The 24038-nt window shown below is 52.7% G+C and overlaps 1 protein-coding gene across 5 annotated transcripts in view; it reads left to right on the forward strand.

Moving 5' to 3' along the window:
- Nucleotides 1-24038, forward strand: part of Zmiz1 (zinc finger, MIZ-type containing 1) — a 181657-nt gene that overhangs the window by 139265 nt on the left and 18354 nt on the right. For 4 of the 5 annotated variants that reach the window (XM_013025649.1, XM_013025654.1, XM_013025650.1 and 1 more), the window contains 6 exons: nucleotides 9454-9598; nucleotides 18409-18523; nucleotides 19076-19293; nucleotides 20084-20282; nucleotides 21186-21476; nucleotides 23509-23697. In XM_013025649.1, coding sequence (XP_012881103.1) covers nucleotides 9454-9598; nucleotides 18409-18523; nucleotides 19076-19293; nucleotides 20084-20282; nucleotides 21186-21476; nucleotides 23509-23697 — 1157 coding nt within the window. The remainder of the gene's footprint in view (nucleotides 1-9453; nucleotides 9599-18408; nucleotides 18524-19075; nucleotides 19294-20083; nucleotides 20283-21185; nucleotides 21477-23508; nucleotides 23698-24038) is intronic. The other variant, XM_013025653.1, reaches the window with a different exon arrangement.

A 24038-nucleotide genomic window follows, 5' to 3' on the forward strand; every position in this document is an offset into this window, starting at 1 on the left:
GCCTATCACAGACCTTCTTATCCAAGCTTACAGCTTCAGATCTCAGCTTCCTGAGTAGCTAGAACAGGCATGAGCCTCTTGCGCTTGACTAATTGTGTTATTAATGCTATGTAATTTCCCATTGTGATGGTCTGTCTGCTGTCCTCATCCAGCAAATGTCCATCTCTGAGATGACAAAAAGCCAGGCTTGGTCTTGCCTGGCTTTTTGCCACACATTTGGGTATATCACTAGATAGGTTTCTAACTTCTCCAGGAGTGGAGCTGTGGCTGCTCCCTAGCCCACAGTGGGCTTGTGGGGGTCTGTGGAAGCAACAGGGTGAGCCAGTGGCTCCCCAGGCCTGGCTTCTTGCCATCTGCTCTCTGCCAGCCATACACAGCATGTTGGCCCGAGTCCCGGTCCAGACCTGTCCTCGGGCCACAGCACTTGGGGGACACTGCTGAGGTAGAATTCCCAAGAAGGAAGGGACCTCTCCTTTTTTCTGATGGGAACCATGCCCAGGGTGTCTTGGCAGTTGAACCCAAATTGTTCAGGCATGCCCAGATGGAAGTGTGATGTGGGCAGGGCACTTTTCAAGCCAGGATTTTCTTCTTAAGGCTCACAGACAGGCTCCACTGGGTGAGGAAAGGCCAAACCGGTTTGGGAAATCAGCCCAGTGGGCTCAGAGTTCCTCCAGAGTTCAATTCCCAGGATGCGTTCACACGCCTGGAGCCCGCAGGGAGAGTGCGGGTAGAGCAAGCAAGAATATTCCCGGGGTAGAGCTGGTCTGAGGCTAGACCATAGCATCAGAAAAGCCAGGTCCTTCCCAACCTAGGGAGCAGGTAAGGCCAGAGACAAGGCTGAGTGGCCATGCGTGTCCCAGGCAGCTGTTCCCCTGAGCTCCTGCAGGGGTGAGAATGGCGGTTTCAAGACCAACCAATGGGTCTAGCTTCTCACCGTACCACATCTGCTGGGGAGCAGAATGTGGGAATGATCTAGAAAAGTCAGAAACAGTTAACAGGACCACAAGCTGCTAAGGGTGGTTGGAGAATCAGCATGACTGTTCTGTCAGGAGCCACCAAAGACCAGCCCTACCCCCTACTACTACCCTCCCCCCAACACCCCCTGCCCATGTGACATTTCCTATGACCAGTTCCTTGTCTAAGAACAGAGTGGACCTGTTGCCCACCTCGTATATGCAGCCCACAGAAAAAGGAAGCTGTCCCCCAATACACAGGAAGTTGGTAGTAGAGGGGGGAAAAGAAGCTGGGGTGGCACTGAGCTATCTTCTGGTGACTGCTCTCTGATGCAATGTCACGGATTGGGGACACAGAAGGGAAACTCCATGTACCAGTGGCAGAGCCAGCTTCTCTTCCCCTTCCTCCAGTAGGTGCAGGCTCACCCTCAGGTACCCCCTCAAAGGGTACTTGCGAGGTGTGAGTGAGGTAGAGGGTGCCGAAGGACTGGACAGATGAAAGATTGTCTGTGGTCTTGCATGATCACTTGATCCTACAGTTGTACCCCTCTAGCTCTGGACCAAGACACTGACATTTGGTGACCTCAGAGCCCATAGTGGCTAGAGGGCTCAGGTCAGCAACCCTGCCCTGCAGTCCTCCTCCCTCTGTCATGCACTTCCTGTGTTGTTTCCTCCTGGGAGGACACAATGCCATGAGCCAGATCAGAAGGGGGCAGGGCTGCCTAGCAGTGAGTGGCCACAGGATGCCGAGCAGGATGTATGGGGGAAGGGAACGTCAGAGGAGGGGCCTCACCTGTGCCCACTGCCCGTCTCCCTGTACAGTGGAATCTAGAGTGGGAAGATGTTAGGGTGAGCACATGGTACCTGGGGTTTAGGTAACAGAAGACATGGACACAGTTGGGTACTTGGAATGGGGAAAGCATTGCCTGCCCCAGGGAACAGTCGGCATGAAGGAAGATGTCAGTATCTGTGGGATCCTCATGGAGTCAAAGAGACAGGAAATGACAGAGACTGGGGACAGGGGTCTGTTTTCTATTTCTGGGGCATGTGAGTATTGCAGTATTGGCCCAGCATTTCATCGGTGTGAGCCTGTTTTGTTTTGGTTTTTTTTTTTTTTTGGTCAGGGTTTGAACTCAGGGCCTAGGCACTGTCCTTGAGCTCTTTTCACTCAAGTCTAGTACTCTAAAATTTTGAGCCACAGTCCACTTCCGGTTTTCTGGTGGTTTATTGGAAATAAACGCCTCACAGATTTTTCTGCCCAGGTTGGCTTTGAACCATAATCCTCAGATCTCAGCCTCCTGAGAAGCTAGGCTTATAGGCGTGAGCCACCAGCACCCAGCCTGTTTAATACTCTTATGAGGAAAGTGATGTTGGCTGTCCAGACAGAAGGAAAACTGAAGCTCAGAGAACTTAAGGAACCATAGCCAGGGTCACAGAGCTGGTACGTTGGCAAGCCAAGCTTTGACCCAGGCAGCCTGGCTCCAGCCTGCTTGTAGCCCACACTACCTCCTTCTGGAGACAGGATGTGGTCAGCATTTTCCTGCTTCCCATGTTCTCGGAGGGGTCTTTAGCGTCAAACCTGCCACCTCGTGTGCATACAAAGCTCAGGCCTATCCTTTGTCTCAGGCATCTCACACAGACCTTGTGCACAGGAAGGGTTCTGCTCACTGTCCTATTTCACAGATAAGATGAAGAGATAAGTCCAGGATATCTCAAAGTCCATGGGTGTCCTCTCCCCCAGAGCCCTCTCACCTCATCATATACTCCTTTTTGTGCTATGGCTTGAACTCAGGACCTCGCACTTTGTGTGTGTGTGTGTGTGTGTGTCTGTGTGTGTGCGCGCGCGCACACACGTGCGCATGTGTGTACGCGCGCGATACTCCTGGGGCTTGAACACAGATCCTGGGCACTGTCCCTAAGCTTTTGTGCTCAAGGCTAGTGTTCTACCATGTGAGCCACAGCTCCACTTCTAGCTCTGTGGTAGTTAGATGTAAGAGTCTTATGGCTTTGGATTTGTCTTCATGGGCCGACTTTGAACCTCAGTCTTCAGATCTCAGCCTTTTGAGTAGCTAGGATTAGAGACGTGAGCCACTCCTTTCCTGTGCACAAGCAGGAGACTCACTGCCTTAACCCCCTTAGGCGCCAACAATGGGGAAATGGGAGGTCAGAGAGCAGGAAAGTGTAAAACCTAGTCCCAGAAGAGGGACAGGAAGGCCATATTCTGGGTTCCAGAGGGAAATGCAAATGGACACCAAAAAATTCCTAACATAAGCTCCAACACCAGCCCCCTTGGTAAGGAGACACAGGGTGATGGTAGAGTCCTAGCTAAACTGCTTACCTTTATTCTTCTACCACTGTGGCTGTGTGTGCCATGAAATGGGTCACTTGATATCGTGGCAGGCTTTATGTGGTGACAGTGCTAGTCTCTGGACATTCTAGTAAGATTCCATTCAGATATCTTGCTCTTAAAGAAGACATCCCTGCAGTCCAGGTTTCAGATGTGTGCTCAGTATCCTCTCTGAGTAACTGAATTCTTTCTGTCTATGACTCATGGTGACAAGTTAGTCATGTGTTGATTGCATAGCATGTACTAAATAAACCTTGAGCTGCTGGGTGCTGGGGTGGTGGAAAGGCTACTCTCCCAATCCCACCATACCCCCCTAGAATACACCCTAGCTAGCCTAGATCGTGCCTCCTGTCCATTAGCATCTCCTGTCCACCACAGGTAACCAGAGTGTACTTAGGGGGGGAAAAATCCTTCTGGCTGCCATGTGACCAGGTAGGGTGGCAGAAGATGAGTTTGGAAAGAAACAAATGGTGGGATGCTGTTGGGATTACAAGTGTCCAGACTGGCACAGGATGCTTGGATATGCCAGAAGGCAAGATGCAGGTGAGCTAGGCTGCAGGGACAGTGGCATGGAGTAATCAGTGGGTGGCACAAGGCAGGGGTCCATCATCAGAAGGTGGCTGCAAGTGCTTCCAGCCCTCTAGTGCATGTGGGAAAAAGAATTTGGAATGTATCTTGGGGTAAGAGGAGAGGAAGGGAGGGTCTCAGCATGGGGATCCCACTCTTCTTTGCCTGGTACGGTGTGCAAGGCCCTGGTTCTGTGCCAGACCTTTCCATTAGGAAAGGGAACTGCCCACCTGGCTGTCACATGAGGTAGTCTCCTGTGCACCTGAAATACATCATTAGTGTTTGTTTTATTGGTAGTGAACTCCACTTGTATCCTTCCGGGGGCTCTTCCTACCCTCTCTCCTTCCCATGGTATGGTTCGAAGGACAAATGGCTGCCCTCTGCCCTGAAGACCCCTCTTCCTCAGCATTTTGGGGTCCTCTCTATTCTAGGGTCTCAAACCCACCCTCCTTTCCTCCCCCACTCAATATGCACGCTCTCATGAATGCAAGCCTCAGATCCTTATTAGCCTTCTATCCATGAGTTGTTATGGACCTCAGTATCCCTTTGTCTCATTCTGTGTGTGGTCTGCCATCTGCACCACATTGGATAAAGCTCCTGTCATTCTCCTTCCCAGATCTTAACCAGAATGAGCACCCCCAGAGCTCCTTGTTCAAACCTCCCCAGGGAACTTCTCTTGCTCTGTGGTCATTGTGGCTGCCTCTGATTTCTTGTTCCTTTGCAAACTTGAGCTCAGTGTGAAAAAGGACCAACCAGTCCTATGTGCCCAGGGAAGCTTGTTTGTCCTCTTAGATTCTTGGCCCCGTCTCTGCTTGGCAGAACCCATTGCTGGCACACCTGGGGATCTCAAGGTCTATCTCACCCTTACCTCTAGTTTCCCTTTTATTTTCCCTCTGTCTAAAGGATATTGGGGCAGCACTTGAGTGCAAGGTGCATTGCTGGAAAGATCTTGGTGAGATGGAAGGGACCTTGCTCTTCCCCCTGTGCCCTCTCAGATCTATTTTTCTGGGTCCCCCATCCTCAGACCCTTCTGTCTTTCATTCCCATTCCCACTGCAGTTGAGCAACTGCAGGCAGCCAGCATGTGTGAGCAATGCCTGATTCATAACCTGCCTAGTACAGCTAGTGCAGAGGCACTTGGCCTGGTCCATGGGGACCCTGGGGGAAGCAGAAACACCGTCCTTCCAGGGCCACAAGTACCTTTGCACTGCCTGGAGAGACAGCTTCCTTTCGATGGGTGATCTGCCTTTTGCTTCCAGTCTAAGCAAGGTAACTGGTTATCTAGGGAGATAACTAAATAAAGATAACTAGATAAACCTAGATAACCCACCTGCGTGACGCCCTATGGTTCTCGAAAGCCCATGCCAATCTAGGACATTTGTCTCTGTTCTGGGATCAGAAATGGACAACCAAGGCCCTACGGCCCTTCTCGTGGTCACTCTACCAAGGGCACAGATGCTAATTGCCATCCACTCTAGTAGCAGGCGGGCAACACTGATAGTGAACCTGGGGACTGCTGTGCCTCATGGAGATGACTCAGTGCATCCTTACATCTGCCCCGTGACAGGAGGGTGACAGTGGAGGGCGCCTCCCAGCTTTGCAGGCTTGGCATATTGTCCTGAGTGGCTTGGACTAGAAGAGAGGAGCAGGCCCAAGCCTAGTTCATTGCAGGAGCTCCTGGGAGAGCTGTCAGACATGTTGGCACCTACGGTGGGAGTGGGTTGGGAGTCTGGAGCCTGGTGACTGAGATACCGGCGAGAAGGGGTGGGGAGCCCAGTGAATCATTTCAGAAGTATTGGGTTGTCTGTATTTGTGTGTCCCGCACCACTGCACACTGTGCTGAGAAGTTTGGAGAGCACTTGGAAATCTGGGTTGAGGCTCAGAGTTGAAGGATGGGGTCCAGAGTTGTACCCCTGCTGCTGCCCTGCATTCCAGCTGTGGACATGGTGACGTTCCTGAAGGGGCTAGTAAGGACCAGGCATGGGTCTTGGAGAAAAGCCTGAGAGACCAGATTCCTGCAGCCCCACACCTCTTGTATGTGTTACACAAGGCCTGCCCTGGGAGGGGGGGGGGAGGGGAGGTGGAGAGGACCTCTCAGGGCCAGCCCCCATCCAGGCAGTATACACACAAACTTGCAGCCTCACCTTCCTGGGAAGGCTAGGATCTGTTACAGGTCCTGCCTGGACAAAGGAGACAGTCGCTGTTGCCACAGTCATGCCACTGGCTCCAAGAGTGCCTGGCCCCAGCCCCTTCAGCCCCTCTCCTGCCTCTACCCCTGGCTGAGACTGATCTCTGCTTCTCAGTTCCCCACAAACAGAGCACGCCCCTCCCCCTCCCTCCTGTTCCATGCCCCTAATTGGGAGGGGTCCAGAAAGGACATGATAGAACCAAAGTGTCTGTCCTTTTGACTTTCTACAGCTTTAGAATGACTTCTTTTAGAAACACTCAGCTCCTAGAGGTACAGTTTGGGGTCCTACTGGATCTACGGCCAGCTGCATGGGTGGTATATATAGCACCAGGCAGGAAGCCAAACATCTCTGTCCACCAGAGAGGCAATCACACACTGCTGGGGCTGCCCAGGGGCCGAGCGAAGTTGCACTTTGTAAGAAGAGAAAAGGAGGTTGGGCACTGGTGGCTTATACCTGTAACTACAGCTACTTAGGAGGCTAAGATCTGGGGGTGCAAGTTTGAAGCCAGACAAATCTATGAGATTCTTCATCACCAATGAGCCTTAAAAAGCTAAAAGTAGAGATGTGCCTCAAACAGGAGACCATCAGCCTTGAGTAAAAAAGCCGAGTCCTTAAGTCCAGGTCCCAGTATCAGCACACACATATACAAACACAAGAAAATTTTAGAAAATGAGGAGGGGTCATGGATACCCCCTGCTATTTGAGTGCATAAAGGGGGCCTCTCAGGACAAGATGAGGGCCAGCATGTTGGCCATCTAGGGGATAGAAGGGACATTGTTGGCTCTACCTGTTTCAAAGAAAGGCCCAAGCCAGGACTGGCACCATCCTCTCTACAGCTGGACACACTGCATAAGCCACAGCAGGCTTTTTCCACCCCAGCCACCCATCCCAGGACTGTATATCCCACCCTGTAAGTGCATAAGACAAAGGCAGGCCAAGGAGGCAAGCAAGCAGGACCTGCCCCAGCAGCACAAACAGGCCTTTCCACATCAGAAATGTGCATGACCCCTGATCAGACACTCCTGACCCCCCCCACCCCCACCCCAGCCCTTGTGCAATCCCCTCCTGCCTCTGTCTTGACCTGGTAGGCGTCTGAGGGTGGTGCCCAGATTCTCTTTTTTTGGCTTCCAATTCCTGTGTGTTGTCAGTCACCAGCGTTTGCCTCTAAACTGTTCCTGTTGGTCTGGGCCATGGTGAGAGCATGCTCTGTACCCAGTCACCATGCAGCTACAGGGAGGGGAGGGAACTGACATGGGGAGGGGAACTGACATTCGTCCTCTGCTGTAGTGAGCCTCTCTGCTGTGTGTGTGTGGGGGGGAGGTATGGCCTCCCTCACTGACTCTGTTGCAGGAATGTAGTCTTCCAGGTGTGTGAAGTTGTGGCTGCCTAACACGCACCATGCCTACTTGTAGCATTCATTCCAGGCCCCCATGGCCAGGCTCTGCACAAAAGCTTGCCTGCCTGGCCTTTATTCCCTTTCCAGGGACTACTCTGCTAGCGATAGGAAGAAAAGGGACACCCTTGGTCAAGCAGGTGGCCTGTGCCAGTGGAGGAAAGCCCCAGTCCCTTAGTGCATGATGTGCATGGCTTTCCCCTAGGGAGAGCAAGGCTAGGAAGGCGGGGTGGGCAGCACCATCTGCAGTCCTTTGTGCTGGCTGGCGGTGAACGTCCTGGTGCTGTGATCAGGCTGCCTCGTGCTTGGCATGCAAATGAGTTCCCAGATGCCCCGTGCCCCTGCACAAGGAACGTAACTAGGGGCCTGGAGAAGAATGGAGCAATCTGGAAACACACTTCTGTTTGTTCCAGCCTCATTGAATAGGCAGCTTTCCCTCCAGCCACAGCAGATGTGTGCTGGGCACTGCTGGAAGAGCCTTGCCAGTTTCTGAGCATGCGGGGGCTGAAGGGAAGAACCTCTCCTCCCTCACACCCTCCTCCCTACGTGCTCATCTCCGCTGAGCGCCCATGGCTCATGCCTGTAATCCTAGCTACTCAGGAGGCTGAGATCTGAGGATCAACCCAGGCAGTACATTCCATGAGACTCTTTATCTTCAATTAACTATCAACAAGCCAGAAGCAGAGCTGTGGTTCAAGTGGCAGACTGCCAGTCTTGAGCAAAAAAAGCTACAGGACAGCTTCCAGATCCTGAGTTCCAGTCCCAGTAGTATCACATGCACACGTACAATGCAGGAGCAAGTTAGTGTGCAGAGTGAAGACCTTGAAGTGAAGGAGTGGGCTTGTTTCCAGTCCAATAGCTAATAGACAAGTCAGCTCTCCAATCAGTGTGGCCCAGGGATTCTGAGCAAGAGAGAGGCATGAGCTGAAGTGTGGTTCCCAGGATGGATATCTTAGCTCTCCTATCTGTCCCTTCCCAAAGCCAGGAGGGCAGGGCAGGGGGCATTACCCCTCTTTACCTCCAAACACACTGAGGCCCAGAGTCTATGAGCTCTTGAGAGTCACACAGCTGTGACTCTAGAGCCTAGGCTTTGAGACTTGCTGACCTAGACAATGCTCTTGGCCTCTGGTGGCCACATTGGGGCAGTGAGGGATGAAAGAAAATCACTCTTTTCCATCCCTTCCCCAGTACCAGTTTATTCAAAGCTCACTCAGCCTGGACATTAGCTTTTTTTTTTTTCTTTTTTTTTTTTTGCCCATTCCCTCATGTGGTGCCCTTGGCAGTCTCTAGCATAACCTTCTACCCCTGCCCCCCTCCACTCTGGAACTCCTTCTGTACTTTCAACAGGCATTAATGCCCAGCTATGCAGGGACCGGCAATGGGTTTGGTGGGAAGGCAGGTGGCAGATGTGTTCTGTATGGGGCAAGTTTTGGGTGGGAGTCTCTGGGAGCTCCCTGAAGATACTCCTGGATATTTCCACTGCTTTTATGCACCCGCGGGGAGAAGCCATGTGGAGCTGTTCAAAGTGCAGGTTGGGGGAGGGACTCCTTAAAAGTCCAAAAAGGGGGTGAGGGGTGTGGCTCGGGTGGTAGAGTACCAACCAGTAAGCAAAAGCATGCATCAAATACCAAATTTGAGTCCCTGCCTGAGGAAGGAAGGTAGTGCCCCACTGCCCCCCAACATGAAGGGTGTCATGTCCCTGTCCCCTCCCATCTCCCCTTGGCCCCGTCTCTGCCCTCATCTTCTTTGTCTGGACTCCACAGTGCTTCTCAGAGTGGTGGTCCTTAAACTTGGGCCCCTCTGACTGACTCTTTAGCAGTGGATGTTTTAGGGTTCTCCGTGGGGGTATGTTAGTCCCCTTTTAAGGATGAGAGCACAGCTCACTGTCTCCTGGGAGCCAAGCTAGGATCACCAACACCCAGTGCGGGAAGAAGGGTACAATGGAGGCTGGGTGATGGGACATGATAGCCAGGGTGCCCACTGACCATGCTGTCCTTCCTTGCAGCCCTGCTGTCCTCCTGGTGTGAGGAGCTTGGCCGCCTGCTGCTGCTCCGACATCAGAAGAGCCGCCAGAGCGACCCCCCTGGGAAACTCCCCATGCAGCCCCCCCTCAACTCCATGAGCTCCATGAAACCCACTCTGTCACACAGGTGAGTGGGCAGGTGCCTCCCTGGGCGGATGCACAGGCCTCCTTGGCACCCTCTCCCCTACCCTTCCCCGGAATGTAAGAACTGGGGTAGGACCTCCAAACCGCTGGGAGAATATCATCTTCCCAGATGTGCTTGTTTTTCTTTCCTTTCTTTTTTTTTTTTTTAAAAAAAACTTCATAGCGAACGAATGTTATTTTGAGCTAGATGTAGCGATGCATGCTTATAATCCCAGCTACGCAGGAATTCAAGATAGAAAAAATAAATAGAAAGGAAAGGAAGAGAGGGAAAAAGGGAAGGGAAAGAATAGAGCAAAAATAGGAAGAGAACACTGGATTTTTTTCCTACCCATCTGCTGTGTCCTTCCCTAGGGGACTGTCTCTCCTTCAAGGTCAGATGGAATATTAGGAACCCTGAATCCGGACCTTTCTGAACTCTTTCCTGAGCAGACTTAGGCAAAACCAGCAAAACCAAGAGCAGGCTGGATGTCAGAAGGGCCCCAGGGCTAGGGGTTTCACCCTAGTGGAGGAACAGACCCAATCCAGAACCATCACACTAAAGCCATGTGAGTCTGGGCCAAGTCTGCCAGAAGACCAGAGTTCTGGGCAGGAACAGTCTTATTCGAGGCTTCTGGTCTACTCTGTGCCAGCTGCAGATGAGCACGGGGCCAGGATTGGTGATTTCCCCCAGTTAATTATCTGGAGGGCACCTTGCTGAGCCTGGCTGCTCTCTGCAGCACTCTGCAGGCTGACCCTGGAACCACGGGGCCTGTCATACTGTCTGCTCTCCCTGGGCGCATCCTGCTAATGAACAGGAAGAACATAGCAGTCTGATCGGCTCTCATTATCCTTCCAATCGAGGAACCCGTGGCCCAGAGCATGCTGTATACAGGACTTGGAGCTCCATCATCCACACTTATAAATTGAATTAGAGGCTTGTTGACTCTGAACTAAAGAAGACTTTGGTTCACTCATTAGGGCTAGCGCCCCCAGCCAGGCCCACCTCAGCCCAGAGCACTGCCTTGCCAGACCCTGTTTGGCCACTAATAGCCACAGCTGCCTCCCTCCTATGCCAGTGTTTTCTTGTGGATTGGGGTATGGCCAATGGACAGTGCAGGGTTTGGTGGAGTGTTTAGTATTGGGGGCAGTTGGGGGGAAGTCCCTGCCTATCTGATTTTTCTAGCTCCTTTCCTAAGCATTGCAACAGCAAAAACGCCCTCACATATTTAGGAGAGTTGGGTGGTATCACCCCTAGGCTGAGAACAAAGGCTCTGGAGAAGCAAACACCACCTCCTGCCTTCCTTCCCTTCACCTCCAGCAGGCTAATAGCTACAGGCCACTTCCCATGGAGCCTAGCACTAAGCACAGGCAGTAGATGATGTCACCTAATCAACATGGTGGCAGTGCTCTTGGTGATACTTCGTGTTAATCATTCTGGCCCGGCCATCTTCTCTCCAGAATCATCCTGTCATTATCCCACGTTGTGTCCTGCTGAACCTTCTCTCCTCGGAGTCATTTTACTCAGGTTGATGATCACCTTGGACATGATCATTTGGGCCACAGAGGGTCACACATATGGACCATGGCCACCCCTTTACTGGGTCTTCATTGAGTGGAACTCATCAAGAATGAGATAATTCCATCCTGGAGCTGGACAGAGGTGAAAAGTATCTCCACTCTAAAAACAGAAACTTACCAGTGGAGAAGTAAGACTCACTGGGCAAAATTGGGAACTAGCAAATGAAGGCAGGTTTAAAGGCAGCCTGGGCCTGGATTCCAGAGGAGATAAGTGGGCAAGGCTGACAGCTAGGAACGTACCCAAAGATGAGGGGTCTTGACTAGGAAAGGCTTGAGCTGGGAATGGCCACAGTTGCTCTATAACTTCAAGATGGCTTTACCTAGAAAAGATGGGGGCACAGAGCCACCCTTCCCTCCCTTCCCCCACCACCACAAGTTCAGCTCTTGATAAGGAATGCAAAGCAAGTTGTCTGGGAGCTTGAAGATCGATCTGGCATTCGTTCTGTGGCCCCCAGTGGTTTATCAGAAAGGTGAGTTGTGTGGGCTGCAAGACTTGCCAGGCCTTTACTTACAGTGAGCCCTACACACACACACACACACAATGAGGACCCCTTTCTGGAGCACTACAAAATGATGGGCCTTCTGGGGATTACCCACCTCTCCACATGACAGAACTAGAAAGAAAATAGATGCAGAATAGGAAAGTAACTTAACCAAGAGCACACAGCCATCAAGGTAGAGCAAGATACTGGGCACTGTTCTGCCATTGCTCCTGGTACTTGGTTGTTCAAGGTCAGTGTGGAGGTATCTGGCTGTTAGCCTGGTTTGGAGGGGCTTTCTGGAAGAGGCCACACAGCCATCTCTCATTCCCACATTATAGCAGGCTAAGTGGAACCAGAGGAAGATGTGTCATCAGGTGAATAAGAACCAGTGCCCATCTCTAATCCAAACTGAGCACTGTTCTGAGGATGCTGAGTGGTGACCAAAAGTTGAACAGCTCTCCTTAGAACCACCCCATGGAGAAACACCCTCACTTCCAGGGGAACCCCATAGGGTTGTGTAGTTCCCCACACTCGAAGGGAAGAAGATGAAAAGCTTTCAGTTAAGGGCCTGTTTAACTCCATCGTCCCCAGCCACATGAAGAATACCGGGCCAGGGAGGGCCGAGGTTCACTGGGCTCAGAATGTGCCACTCTCAGCTGGAGGGGGGGCGGGTTCTCATCTGGAGGCTCTGGGGAAAATCAGGGCAGGAACCCAAGAGCTTGAAGCCCCACCCAGAGGTGCAGAGGGCCCCTGGTGACTACAGTGTCCCTGCAGTGTCCACTGCAGGCCATGGGCTAGGAATCAAGACCTGAGTTCCTCCGTTCAGGTCTATGCTGAGTCTCCCAGAGGGCAAGGTATTACTCTAAACTGTGAGTGATATGTCAGGAAAGGACCAGGCTTCTGGAATATTGTTAAGGTAAGCTATGATATAAAAGTCTCTGGAGCCCTCATGTTATTTGTCTCACCGGCCATAGCAAATCCATTTTTTGTGGCTAGAGAAAAAGTATAAAAGGGTCTACAAGCCATCAAGAAAAGGGAAGCCAAGCAATGCCCTAGGAAAGTTGAGCCATGGATCAGGCCAGGAGTTCAACTTCCACAAAGTGATGTGGGCTTCATGTCAGCTTCTTTTGCCCTCTGCTGGGCTTGTCACCCCTCTGCCTACCTGTCTGTCTGTCTATTTACCATGTATTCTTAGGTGCTTATGTATGTATTTATTTAGTGCCAGAACTGGGGCTTAACCTCAGGGCCTTGTATTCTCACTTGGATTTCCCACTCAAGGCTGATGCTCTAACACTTGAACCACACCTCCACTTCTAGATTTTTGCTGGTTAATAGGAGATAAGAGTCTCATGGACTTTTCTGTCCTAGCTGGCTTCAAACTAAGATAAAGATTCAACCTAAGATTACAGGCGTGAACCACTAGGGCTTGGCTCTATGAAGCTTTTAATGAGTGGTTAAAACAGTCATTTGTGATTAGCACGTTGTCTGTATGCAAATTAGTGTTGCAAAGGTAATTAGGAGCCTAATAAATCTTGTTTGTGCTGTTAATTTGATTACAAAGACTCAAGAGCAGGGGCCACCTTCCTCTTCCAGGTGTGAGGTTTGCCACCTCAGATGGGGACATGGGCCCTGGTACCAGGTTGTTGTCTTTTAGCTGGGCAAAATGAGCAGTGACTCAATCTCTCTGGGCCTGTTTCCTCATCCACAGAGGGAATAATAGTAAAGGCAGGATTAGAATGCATGTTGCCATGACTGGCACACTAGGAACCCCATGGACTCTCTGTTTACCCCGACATACACACACACACACACACACACACGACCCAGCTCCCCCCCCCACACACGACCCAGGCTACTCCCCCAACTTTCAGCTGGGTACCAGCTAGTATGTGTCCATTTGTGGTCAGCCAACGGTGAAGGTCAATCACAACCAGCTGCCATCTTCTCTTCCTTTGTCTCCCCCATCTTCGCAGCTGTCATTTTTAGCTCTTTTTCTGTGGCAGTGTGCCAAAGCTCAGTTTGTAGTAGACCCTTGTTGCCCAAGAAATGTTAAGGGAGAGAGAGAGAGAGAAAGAGAAAGAGGGAGGGAGGGAGGGAGGAGGAGAGAGGGAGAAAGAAAGGAAAACGGAAAGAGCCACACATCTCACCCCATCCATCTGCTCCAGATTGCTAAGACGTAAGGAGCTTTTTTTCTTTCTGCTTTCCCCATGGAAAATGTTCACACCCTCTCCTGTGCGGGGAGTGCGCATGTCCCTTCTAGGTTCTACAGAGGAGAGGAAGCCGGCCTTGGCAATTGTGATGATGGAGAATGCTGTTAATGGCTCCCTGAAATTAAAAGAGACCAGGAGCATCAGCTTCTTACTGGCTTCACCTTTCATTAACTGCTGCTCCACAGCCTGGCCCACGGCCCCACCCATTGAGCTGGATTGGGGAAATTAATTAGGATCTGACAGTGCCCATACTGGGAACTGCTTGCTTCTCCCAAATAAAGCAGCTGCTACAAGTGCCAGGCGAGAAATAGCCCAGCTCTCCCTCCCCCTCTCCGCCTTCTGGGGATGCCTGTGTAGACACTGACTCCGGAGGTGAGGGGGTGGGGGCAGGGCTAGGAATCGCTCCCTTTATCCCAAAACTAGCTTATTTTCTTGCATTCAGGAAACCAACTTCACTGACCATGGTGCTGGCATACAGACATATAAACCATCTAGGGCAATCACAACATGATGAGCTCTATAAAATAGATGCCAGGCCAGGTACCAGCAGTTCATACCTGTAATCCTAGCTACTCAGGATACTGATATCTGAAGATCAACCCACAGAAAAGTCTGTGAAATTCCTATTTCTAATTAAACATCAAAAAGCGAAGAGTAGGGCTATGGCTCAAGTGATAGAGGGTTAAGACTTGAGCAAAAAAGGATAGCACCTAGGCCCTGAGCTCAGGCCCCCAAACTGGTACAAGAAAAAATAAAGATGCAAAACATGTTCAGCAAACAGAAAAATACCCTTGGTTCTGCTTAGGAAAGTCACCAAAGGAAATGTGCAGGCTGGGCTTAGAGTATGGGTAGGAGTTCACCAACTAGAGAAGGGAAGGCAGGCAAACAGGAAAATCATGGAGCTTGGGAAGCACATTCTCTTTAGTTGACAGGCAGGAATCACTGGTACTAATCCTTATTAGGGGTAAGTTCTCAAAGGCAGGTTTCAAAGCACCTTTGCATAATTGTGGGAGCCCACACTATGGCTGTGCTACAGAACAAATACCTGTCTAGCAGGCACCTAGCTGGACTTGGCCTGAATATTTGCATTTAGTCCTAGGGAAGTGTTTAGAAGAAGAAGCTGAGGCTGTCAGTGGCCAAGCCAACATCTGACCCTTCCAAGTCTTAACGCTAGATCCTATAAGTAACCTTTATCCTGCAAAATTTCCCTCTTTTCATTTCAAAAATGTTAGCCTCAGAAATAATCTTCAGTCCCTGGTTCCTTACCAGCTGAGCCAGTCAAGGCTAAAGCAGGTGATTTCCTATGTAAAATATCTTCTCAGGGGAAGGATGTGGTTTGAATTTTCTCTGTTGCCTGTGAATCTCCCCTGACCCCTTTATACTAAGAGGAACACCACCCCCCCACACACACACCCCTCTGCAGTGACTTCCTTGAGAAACCCAGGGGAGATGCTGCCTTGCTGGATCCAGTCCCCTGGGTCCTTGAGACACTGCTTAGTGTGGTCAGGTGACCAGCAGCCTTTCCCTCTTCTGACCCTGCTGTCCTGAGAGACCCTGCTACAACGGAGATTGAGTGCGTTATTAAGGGAAAGTTCCATCATAGCATTCCTGACAGCTGGACCCCATTAACTGAGTCAGAGCAAGGTAATACCAGTAGCCAGCACTTCCCCAGATGGAATTTTCACTACAGTCTCGTAGGGGCGGTCTGTGATCACGCCCACTTTGCAGATGACCACCTGACACTCTGTACAAGAAGAGCAAGCTAGCTCTCTGTTCTCTCTGGAGAGCTGGGATCACTGCTTCTCCCCGGGCCCCAGGCCCGGTAGACACAGACATTACAGGCACTGGGCAATCTAGCTTTTTGAATGGACACACGGTGTTTTCCCAGCATTCCATCCTAAAGCAGTGGCTTTTCCCTAGACATGTTTTTTTTGTGTTCAGCAGAGGCCTCCCCATATCCTCTCAGTTTGTAAAGACATTGAGCCAGACCTGGGGAGCCTGAGACCTCAAAGCAGCGACTTCTGGGGCAAGAAGAACAAGGCAGGAGGCTCTCAGAGTGCAAGGAGCTTGCAGAATTCAGGCCAAAGGGCTGGGGCTTCCTGTTTGAGCCTCAAGGCCCTTGGAGAGGCTACACGGCAGGATCTGGTAACAGAGCTCCCAGACTGAGAAGAGGCACAGTGGGGACACGGCTGCCTCAAGTCAGGAGGCTCTTGGCAGGCATGGCTTCTGACCTGGCAGAGGAGGTGGGTGGAGGCAGTTTTGCTTAGACAGGCCTGTATCTGAGGGCATTAGATCAAGGCCATGCAGGGAAGAATCGCCAGGATTGTTGAGGCTCTCAGATCCCAAGAGATAGGTTCTCCCTTTGCTCAGAAGTCAAGAATGTACCAAGGAGAGGAGTGGTTCCCAGTGGGTATCCCCCAAATGCTAGGCACCCCTACCTAGGCTGCCTGTGTAGACTAAACGATGCTCATCAAAGAAGGACACCTCTCAGCCCCTTAGGCAAGCCCCAGGTAGTTCCTCCACTCTGGTAGCTACCACAGCCATGAGCCTGACTGACTTGACCTTGATCTGTGCATGGGACCATCCCGAGTGGGTGGCACATGAGCGGGCTTACTGCAGTGGGGACTGCATGAGTGTGAGCCTTCAGCATGAGATGAGTCACCAGCCCTGCAATGTGGTGACCACTTCTGCTTCTGTAGCAGGTGCCTGTGGAGGCCTGAGTGTCTTGACAGCCCCCACCCCCATGGTGCATCTGTCACTTCCTGGTGTACACAGAGCACCTCACAGGGCTCCGAGTGTGTGTGTGTGCACGTGCACACATGCTTGCACACGATGACCTCCTGTGTGCACGCCAGGTGTGAGCCTTTACTCTGGGACAGTGAATGTGCCAGCCAGGTGTTGAGGATGCTCACTTTGAGAACTTTCATTTAACTTTGCTTCTCAGAGTGTGGGGTGGAGCCTGTTTCCACCCACAAGGCCCACCACCACAGAGCAGTTGGAATGACGCTTGTTTGAGAGCCTGCAGTGTCTAGGCATAGCTGTGCAGCCACCAGCTGCCAGTGGGGTTTACTTCCTGAGCCTGGCCGGGCACGTTTGAGAACAGTAATCGCTCTGTAGCAGACACTGGCCAGGAGGATCAGTGGGAACTTGTGGAACAAGTGTTCTGGGGAGAACAGACAAATTGGGACTTGTTTTATTAGGTTGCTAAGGGAACCCATGCCTATCCCTGCACACCTAGTAGCCATGCAAGAGAGCCAAGTGTCCAGAGTCTCTTCTTGGCTTTGTGAAACCATATCCTGTAAGATCTCCCTGCTAGATTTCCTTATGTCAGCCTGAGGAGCCCCCTGCTGAGGTCCTGAGGTATACTGAGAAGCAGGCTCGGTGTTTATTTCCCATGATGCCCTGTCTCATTCTTTCTGGGTCTTAAGGCATGTAGCGGAAAACATGGGGTGCATGAGGCATTGTTCTCATGCCCTTATTATTATGAAGAGGAGACTGAGCACAGAAACCTGCCCCAGGGGAGCAGCAGTGGCCTTGCCCCTTCCCAGCAGATGTGCCCATCTACAGACACCTGCCTTGTGGGCCTCGGCCCAACAAAATCCCCACAGTGCCGCCAGCGATGTGTGACTGTTCTTTCTGGGGTCCGTGTCTGGGATTTTGTGCCCTTCATGGAGCTAGGAGGGGAGAACCAGCACCTCTAAGGACTGTACCCTGAAAGACCATGCTGTGAGCCCCCCTACGCTTCCTCAAGCATGGACCCCTCTCCTGTGGGATTCCTTGTCCCTTACCCAGAGCTCCCTGCAGGCCTAAGGCAGGCCCCAGGAGAGGTAGAACCTTTGCTTCTGATGTGGCGTGGTTCCCTAGGGAGGCCTTACCCATCCAGGCCCTGCTTAGCTAGGGGGAGGGGATTAGGGAAGACTGGCAACAGAAGAGAGGTCCAAGGGCAGTTTGGAGAAGATGGTTCTGATGGGTGGGGGGAGGTAACCAGTCAGGTAAATTGTTCTCACACAAGCATTTAGGCTTGGCCTGGTAAACATTGGAAGCCATGAGGGACTCTGATTGAGCTGAGTGGCTTAGGTGTAGGGTAGATTGGGTGGTTCAAAATATAGCGGTTGGAGCAAGAGAATGATGTAGTAAGCAGGGATCAGGTAGAGGGTTGACAACAGGGAGCCTGCATTCCAAAGGCCAGGCGGGGGGGGGGGGGGGGACAGCTTACTACAAGCCTTCCAGCTTTTACCGAGGCTGGGGCCTCTCATGGAGTGAGGGCCTGAGAAAGCAAAAATAGAGGCTCAGCCTGAGCCTTGGGTTAAGCTGCTTCCTTCCCGACATGGCCTAAAGACATTGGGTCCAGGTGAGACAGACAGCCAAGAGGGTGGCCTTGTGACAATGCACGGGACACCACTTCTGCATTAGGCCCGGGGTGACAGTGGATCAGGCTGGGGGTCACCTAGGATGGCCTGACGGTGGGGTGAAGATGTTGGGGTCTGGGCTGCCAGAGCCCTGCGCCAGCATCCCTAAAGGGCCTCCTTCCATCTCCTTTGCAGTGATGGGTCATTTCCCTATGACTCTGTCCCCTGGCAGCAGAATACCAACCAGCCTCCCGGCTCCCTCTCCGTGGTCACCACGGTGTGGGGAGTGACCAACACCTCCCAGAGCCAGGTAAGAGCCTCTCCCACTCCCAGACAGGAGCCTTCCCCCTCATGCCCTGGGCCCTCAGGCCGCCACCACCTGCCCTCATCACCCTCCAGCTACAGAGCCCTGCTTTCGGGGGTCTCCCACTGCCATATCCCAGAAATAGTTTCCACTCACCTCACCTTGAGCCAGTTCTGGGTCAGGGGAAGGAGTTAGCTTTCTAGGCTATAGCAGATGATGGGGGTAAACCACATTTACTCTGGTTGGATAAGCAAGAGAACTTTCTTTGCATTGTTAGCTTTAGAGTTCTGTAAGGTTGAGGTCTTTGGCTCTTGAGTGACCTGAATTAGATTTCAGCGAGATACTGTATTTCAGCCTGGAGGGCTTCCCTGGGGTCCTAAAACACAGTGTTGGTCACCCCCCCTCACCAAACCCATCCCCGCTGGAAGTTCTCATCCCCTGTGGGGCAGGTTTGTGCCACCGGCCACTCCCCCTTGGCTCTGCTCCCTATGTCACGCTTTCTTCCTGCCTTTCCCCCATGACACTGCCATGGATGACCGACACTGTCTGTGCTAACAGGTCCTTGGGAACCCCATGGCCAGTGCCAACAACCCGATGAATCCAGGTGGCAACCCCATGGCCTCAGGCATGACCACCAGCAACCCCGGCCTCAACTCCCCACAGTTCGCTGGGCAGCAGCAGCAGTTCTCCACCAAGGCCGGCCCTGCACAGCCTTACATCCAGCCGAGCATGTACGGACGGCCCAGCTACCCTGGCAGCGGGGGCTTCGGGGCCAGGTGAGCAGAGCAGCCCCTTCCTCCTACCACCCCCATCCATGCGCCAGTTTAGATGCCAGCCTGGGAAGTGTGAGCATGGCTGTCTCTGGTCTTCGCCCTGGTAACCTGTTAGGGCTGGAGGCTGATCGCAGGATCAGACACTGCACAGCTAGGTGACATGCTCACTTCTCAAAGTGACCCTTGCATGCTTGACTTCCACATATCGGGAGCTGCTGAAGAGCAGAGGCTCTGGGGTCATGTGCCTCAAAGCTGTGTCTCACCAATCTAGAAAGAGAGAATTAGACAGAGACTAAAGTCCCCTGGGTCACAGAAGAAAAAGCAGGGAACCCCAGGGAGAGATTTGGGTGCAGCAGAACATGAAAGACAAGCCACCCCAATTCTATCCAAGCTCCCAGCTTGGCCTCAGCCCTGTCTAGCTCCTGGAAGTGACCACAGCCCCAGTGGGTTTCTGGTCTGGGGTGGCAGACACTTGAGGCTGCATTCACACCTCCACCCTACAGCACTGGGGGCCTTGGGCACCGTGCCCAGGTGTTGTGAGGCTCTGTGTACTCCAGCTGATGGGTTCACAGTTGAAGACATGGCACCACCTAGCACCCACAACTTTGCACCTGGCCATTGCCAAGTGGTGATGATCAGGTCAAGAATCCCTTGTCCACTCCGGGCTCTACATTTTGGTGTCATGGTGCATGAGTTGGGTGCTGGAAGGACCTGGGTACTGCCCCGTCCCTGTCTTCCTAGCCCAACTTGTCACAGGTCCATCTATAACTCTTCTTCCCTTTTCTCCCCACAGTTACCCTGGGGGTCCTAACGCCCCTGCAGGCATGGGCATCCCTCCACACACCAGGCCGCCAGCCGACTTCACTCAGCCAGCAGCTGCAGCCGCAGCAGCTGCAGTAGCAGCCGCCGCTGCCACAGCCACTGCCACGGCCACAGCTACAGTGGCAGCCTTGCAGGAGACACAGAACAAGGATATAAACCAGTATGGACCGGTAAGGGTCCCCTGGTCCCCATGTAGTCTGGGGAAGTGAGTTGGATATGGGTGCTTCCCACAAGAGAGCCAATGGTCTGCATGCTGGCTTTCTTGGAAGCCTGTGGAGGGGAGGGAATGTGTTAGGATCAGGTGTGGCAGTACCCTGTGGGCAGCAAGGATATTTGAGTGTTGTGTTCTGTGTGGGTTGGTGGTTCTTGTTGGGCTACAGTGAAAGAGGTTTGGCAATGCTCTCTGGGAATCCTAATCCCCAAAGAGTGAGTGGGTGGCCTCAGTGTCCAACACGGCCTTGTTCCCAGCCTATCCCCCAATCAACTCGGAGACCAGGTCTGCCGTATTAGCACCCTCTGTGGGTCCGGCCTCAGACCTTCAGAAGCATGGGGTAGGATGTGAGGAGAAGAGGGCCCCATAACCGTGTGGGACAGGAGGCGTGGAGGTGGGTCCACAGCGCAGCTAGGCAGAAATGGAAGCTAGGGCCACATCTTGGTAGATGGAGGATGTGTGTTCTCCATTGACCAGGGGCCAGAGCTTGTAGGAAAAGACTTCAGCCTCCATCCTCATCTGCCTCCCTCTCCTATATCCTCCCCTAGCCCATCCCCACCCCCACCCTGGTCCCCTTGCCTGCCTTCCCTGGAAATGCTGCCTGTGCATTGGAGTGATTGCTCCCTGTCCTCCCTCCCCGAATGCCCCAGCTACAGCTTTCCCGTGCGGCCTGCAGAGGGCAGCAGTAAGCCCGGCAGGGACAGGCCCTCCTCTGGGGGCCTGGTCACTAGCAGCAGCCACACAGGAAAGTGCCCCTTATCCCTTAGCCCCCCCACCCCCACCCCTCCCCTGCCCTCCCTGCACTTTCAATGCATGTGGCATTTTATTCTTTTTTTTTTTTCTTCTTCTTCTCCCGTTGAAGGTCTGTTCCTCTTTCCAGATGGGTCCCACCCAGGCGTATAACAGCCAATTCATGAACCAGCCCGGGCCACGTGGGCCTGCCTCCATGGGGGGTAGCATGAACCCTGCCAGCATGGCTGCTGGCATGACCCCCTCAGGGATGAGCGGCCCCCCCATGGGCATGAACCAGCCCCGGCCGCCCGGCATCAGCCCCTTTGGCACACACGGGCAGCGGATGCCCCAGCAGACGTACCCGGGCCCCCGGCCCCAGTCCCTTCCTATTCAGAGCATAAAGAGGCCATACCCAGGAGAGGTGAGTGTGGGAGCAAGTTGAGACTGGGGAGGGCTGGCCTTGAAGACTAGACTCAGGGGCTGTGGATGGGCCCTTGGAGAGGGCATGCTTCAACAGCCAGAAAACCTGAGCCAAAAGAAAGGGCCTTGGGAGCCTGAACTCCTGGCAATTGAGACCTGACTTTGCCGTTTCCCAACTTGAGCAAGTCACATGGTAGTGACAGTTATACCTCTCTCAGCCATGCCTCCCCTCACCCACCTCTGCCTTGATTGCTCACCCACAGAAGCCCCTTTTATAAGTATCCTGTCCCAAGGTTTTTCAGACCCATCTGGTCTTATACTGTGGCCCTCGACTTGGGCTGCAGTAAGGAACCTACATTCCTTGAATGTTCCCCTCAACAGCTACCCTAGCACAGGCCGATGACCTTGCTCCTGGCAAAGGTTATCCTGAGTCAGAAGCTTAAGAATGGGGACCAGAGCCCTTGCTGAATATCCTGGAGGCTGGAGCAAACCCTGACCCTCTAGCTAGTTGGCCTAGTTCATGGCGGGGGTGGGGGTGGGTGGCGTGAGAAAGACTGTGGGTTGTGGCTGTCCTTAGGAGATCACACGCCCCACTGAGCTCTCTTCTCTGCCTTCGCAACACTCAAACCTCCCAGTTTGCTCGCTAGATGTCTGTATATATGTGAGAGAGGGTACTGGGCATTGAACTCAGAGCCTTACACTTGCTAAGCAGGCACTCTACCACTTGTTCAGCTCTTCCAGTGCCTTTATTTTGGGTCTCATTTTATGCTTTAGGCCAACCTGGGCTGTGGTGTGCTTTCCCTTTCCCTGTAGCTGGGATAATGGGATTCACCACCATACTCAGCTATTGATTGAGGTAGAGTCTTGTGGGCTTTTATCCTCAGGCCAGCCTCAACGTTGGATTGTTCCTTCTCTGCCTACCAAGTAGCTAGGATAATAGGCTTGAGTTATCACATTTGTCTTTCTGGCTCCTAAAGGAATCGTCTTCCTCACGGAGCACCTTCCACACTGCATATCTGTTGTCCAGATGTGTAGTGCTTGGTCCTAGGCCCGGTGATGACTGGGAGCCCTGGCCTTCATCTTGCCAGACATACAAGATGGTAGGACTTTAGGATGGACTGGAATCAGGTCACCTGGTCCGTCCCGACAGGATTCTTTGGCTTGGGCAGGCACCAGGTACCACACACCTGCCGTGGAGAGAGACAGAGGCACAGAATGCTGAAGGATGATCTCTTGCATTCAGAGTAGCCAGTGCATCCCACTGTGTGAGTCATGGAAAGTTCTTGAAGTGCTGGCCACTCTGACATGTACTCACATGCATGGGAGCACAGTCAGCTACCATACCTCTGAGTTTAGAGCATGAGACACACTATTAGATGAGAAGTGTGTGGGCTGCAGGAGCCCTGAGAGTCACCTGATGCTCCAGACAGGGAGTATGGTTGAGGTGGCCCTGTCTCCTCTGCCAGGATGGATTGTCCAGCCCCTCAGCAGCTCGTCCTCTCAGCCTCTGCATGCATAGTGGGTTGACAGTGGCCTAGAGCTGGACACTCAGTGTCGCTCTGGTCAGTGTGAGGTACAGAGCCCAATGCCGCTCAGATCTACCCTCGGAGTCCAGGGTGCTTTCTGGGAGCCACATCCAGTGGTCTGCCACCTTGGGGTACTCAGCGTGGGGGGGGTGAGGGGACACTCACGCTGATGTAAAGACTAGGAGACACAAAGGCAGGCTTTAGAATCGAGCCCCTTAAAATAGCCTCACTGAGATGCTCTAAAAGCATCCAAGGACGTGTGAGCCAGGAAGAATGACCTCACTGGAAGGTGGCCTGTGAGCTGGACAGGAAGGACCTGTCCCGGTTGAAGGGCACCATCTGGTCCAGCTTGCGTCCTTTTCTAGGCAGGGAACATGTTTGAGTAAAAGCTACAACCTTGAGATGAGGGCCATGGAGTGATTTGCTGATGGAGCTCAGTCCCGGGATTAGAGGGAGCAGCTTGGCGACAAGTGACATGACAACCTTTCTCCTGTCCTCTATCTGCAGCCACAGCCCAACTATGGAAACCAGCAATATGGACCAAACAGCCAGTTCCCCACCCAGCCGGGCCAGTACCCTACTCCTAACCCTCCAAGGCCACTCACCTCCCCCAACTACCCCGGGCAAAGGATGCCAAGCCAACCCAGCACCGGGCAGTACCCACCCCCCACGGTCAACATGGGGCAGTATTACAAGGTGAGTGTCCACCCTGGGGCTGCCTAAAATCTCTCCCTTTCTTACTACTCCCATCTGTGACCCCATTCTGTGTCCTGACCCTGCATGTGCTCCCCGAAGACCCCAAGAAGCCATGTGAGATTTCAGAGAGGCCCATGCAGTACATTCTTGTTTTCTTTTTTCTTTTTTTTTTTTCTTTAGGTCCGGTCTTGGGGCCTGAACTCTGGGCCTGGGTGCTGTCCCTCAGCTCTTCAGCTCAAGGCTAGCACTCTACCACTTGAGCCACAGTGCCACTTCCGGCCTTTTTTCTTTTTTTGCTTATGTGGTGCTGAGGAATCGAACCCAGGGCCTCAGGCATGCAA

This window comes from Dipodomys ordii, unplaced genomic scaffold, assembly GCF_000151885.1.
Source record: "Dipodomys ordii isolate 6190 unplaced genomic scaffold, Dord_2.0 Scaffold86, whole genome shotgun sequence".
NCBI classification, from domain to species: domain Eukaryota; kingdom Metazoa; phylum Chordata; class Mammalia; order Rodentia; family Heteromyidae; genus Dipodomys; species Dipodomys ordii.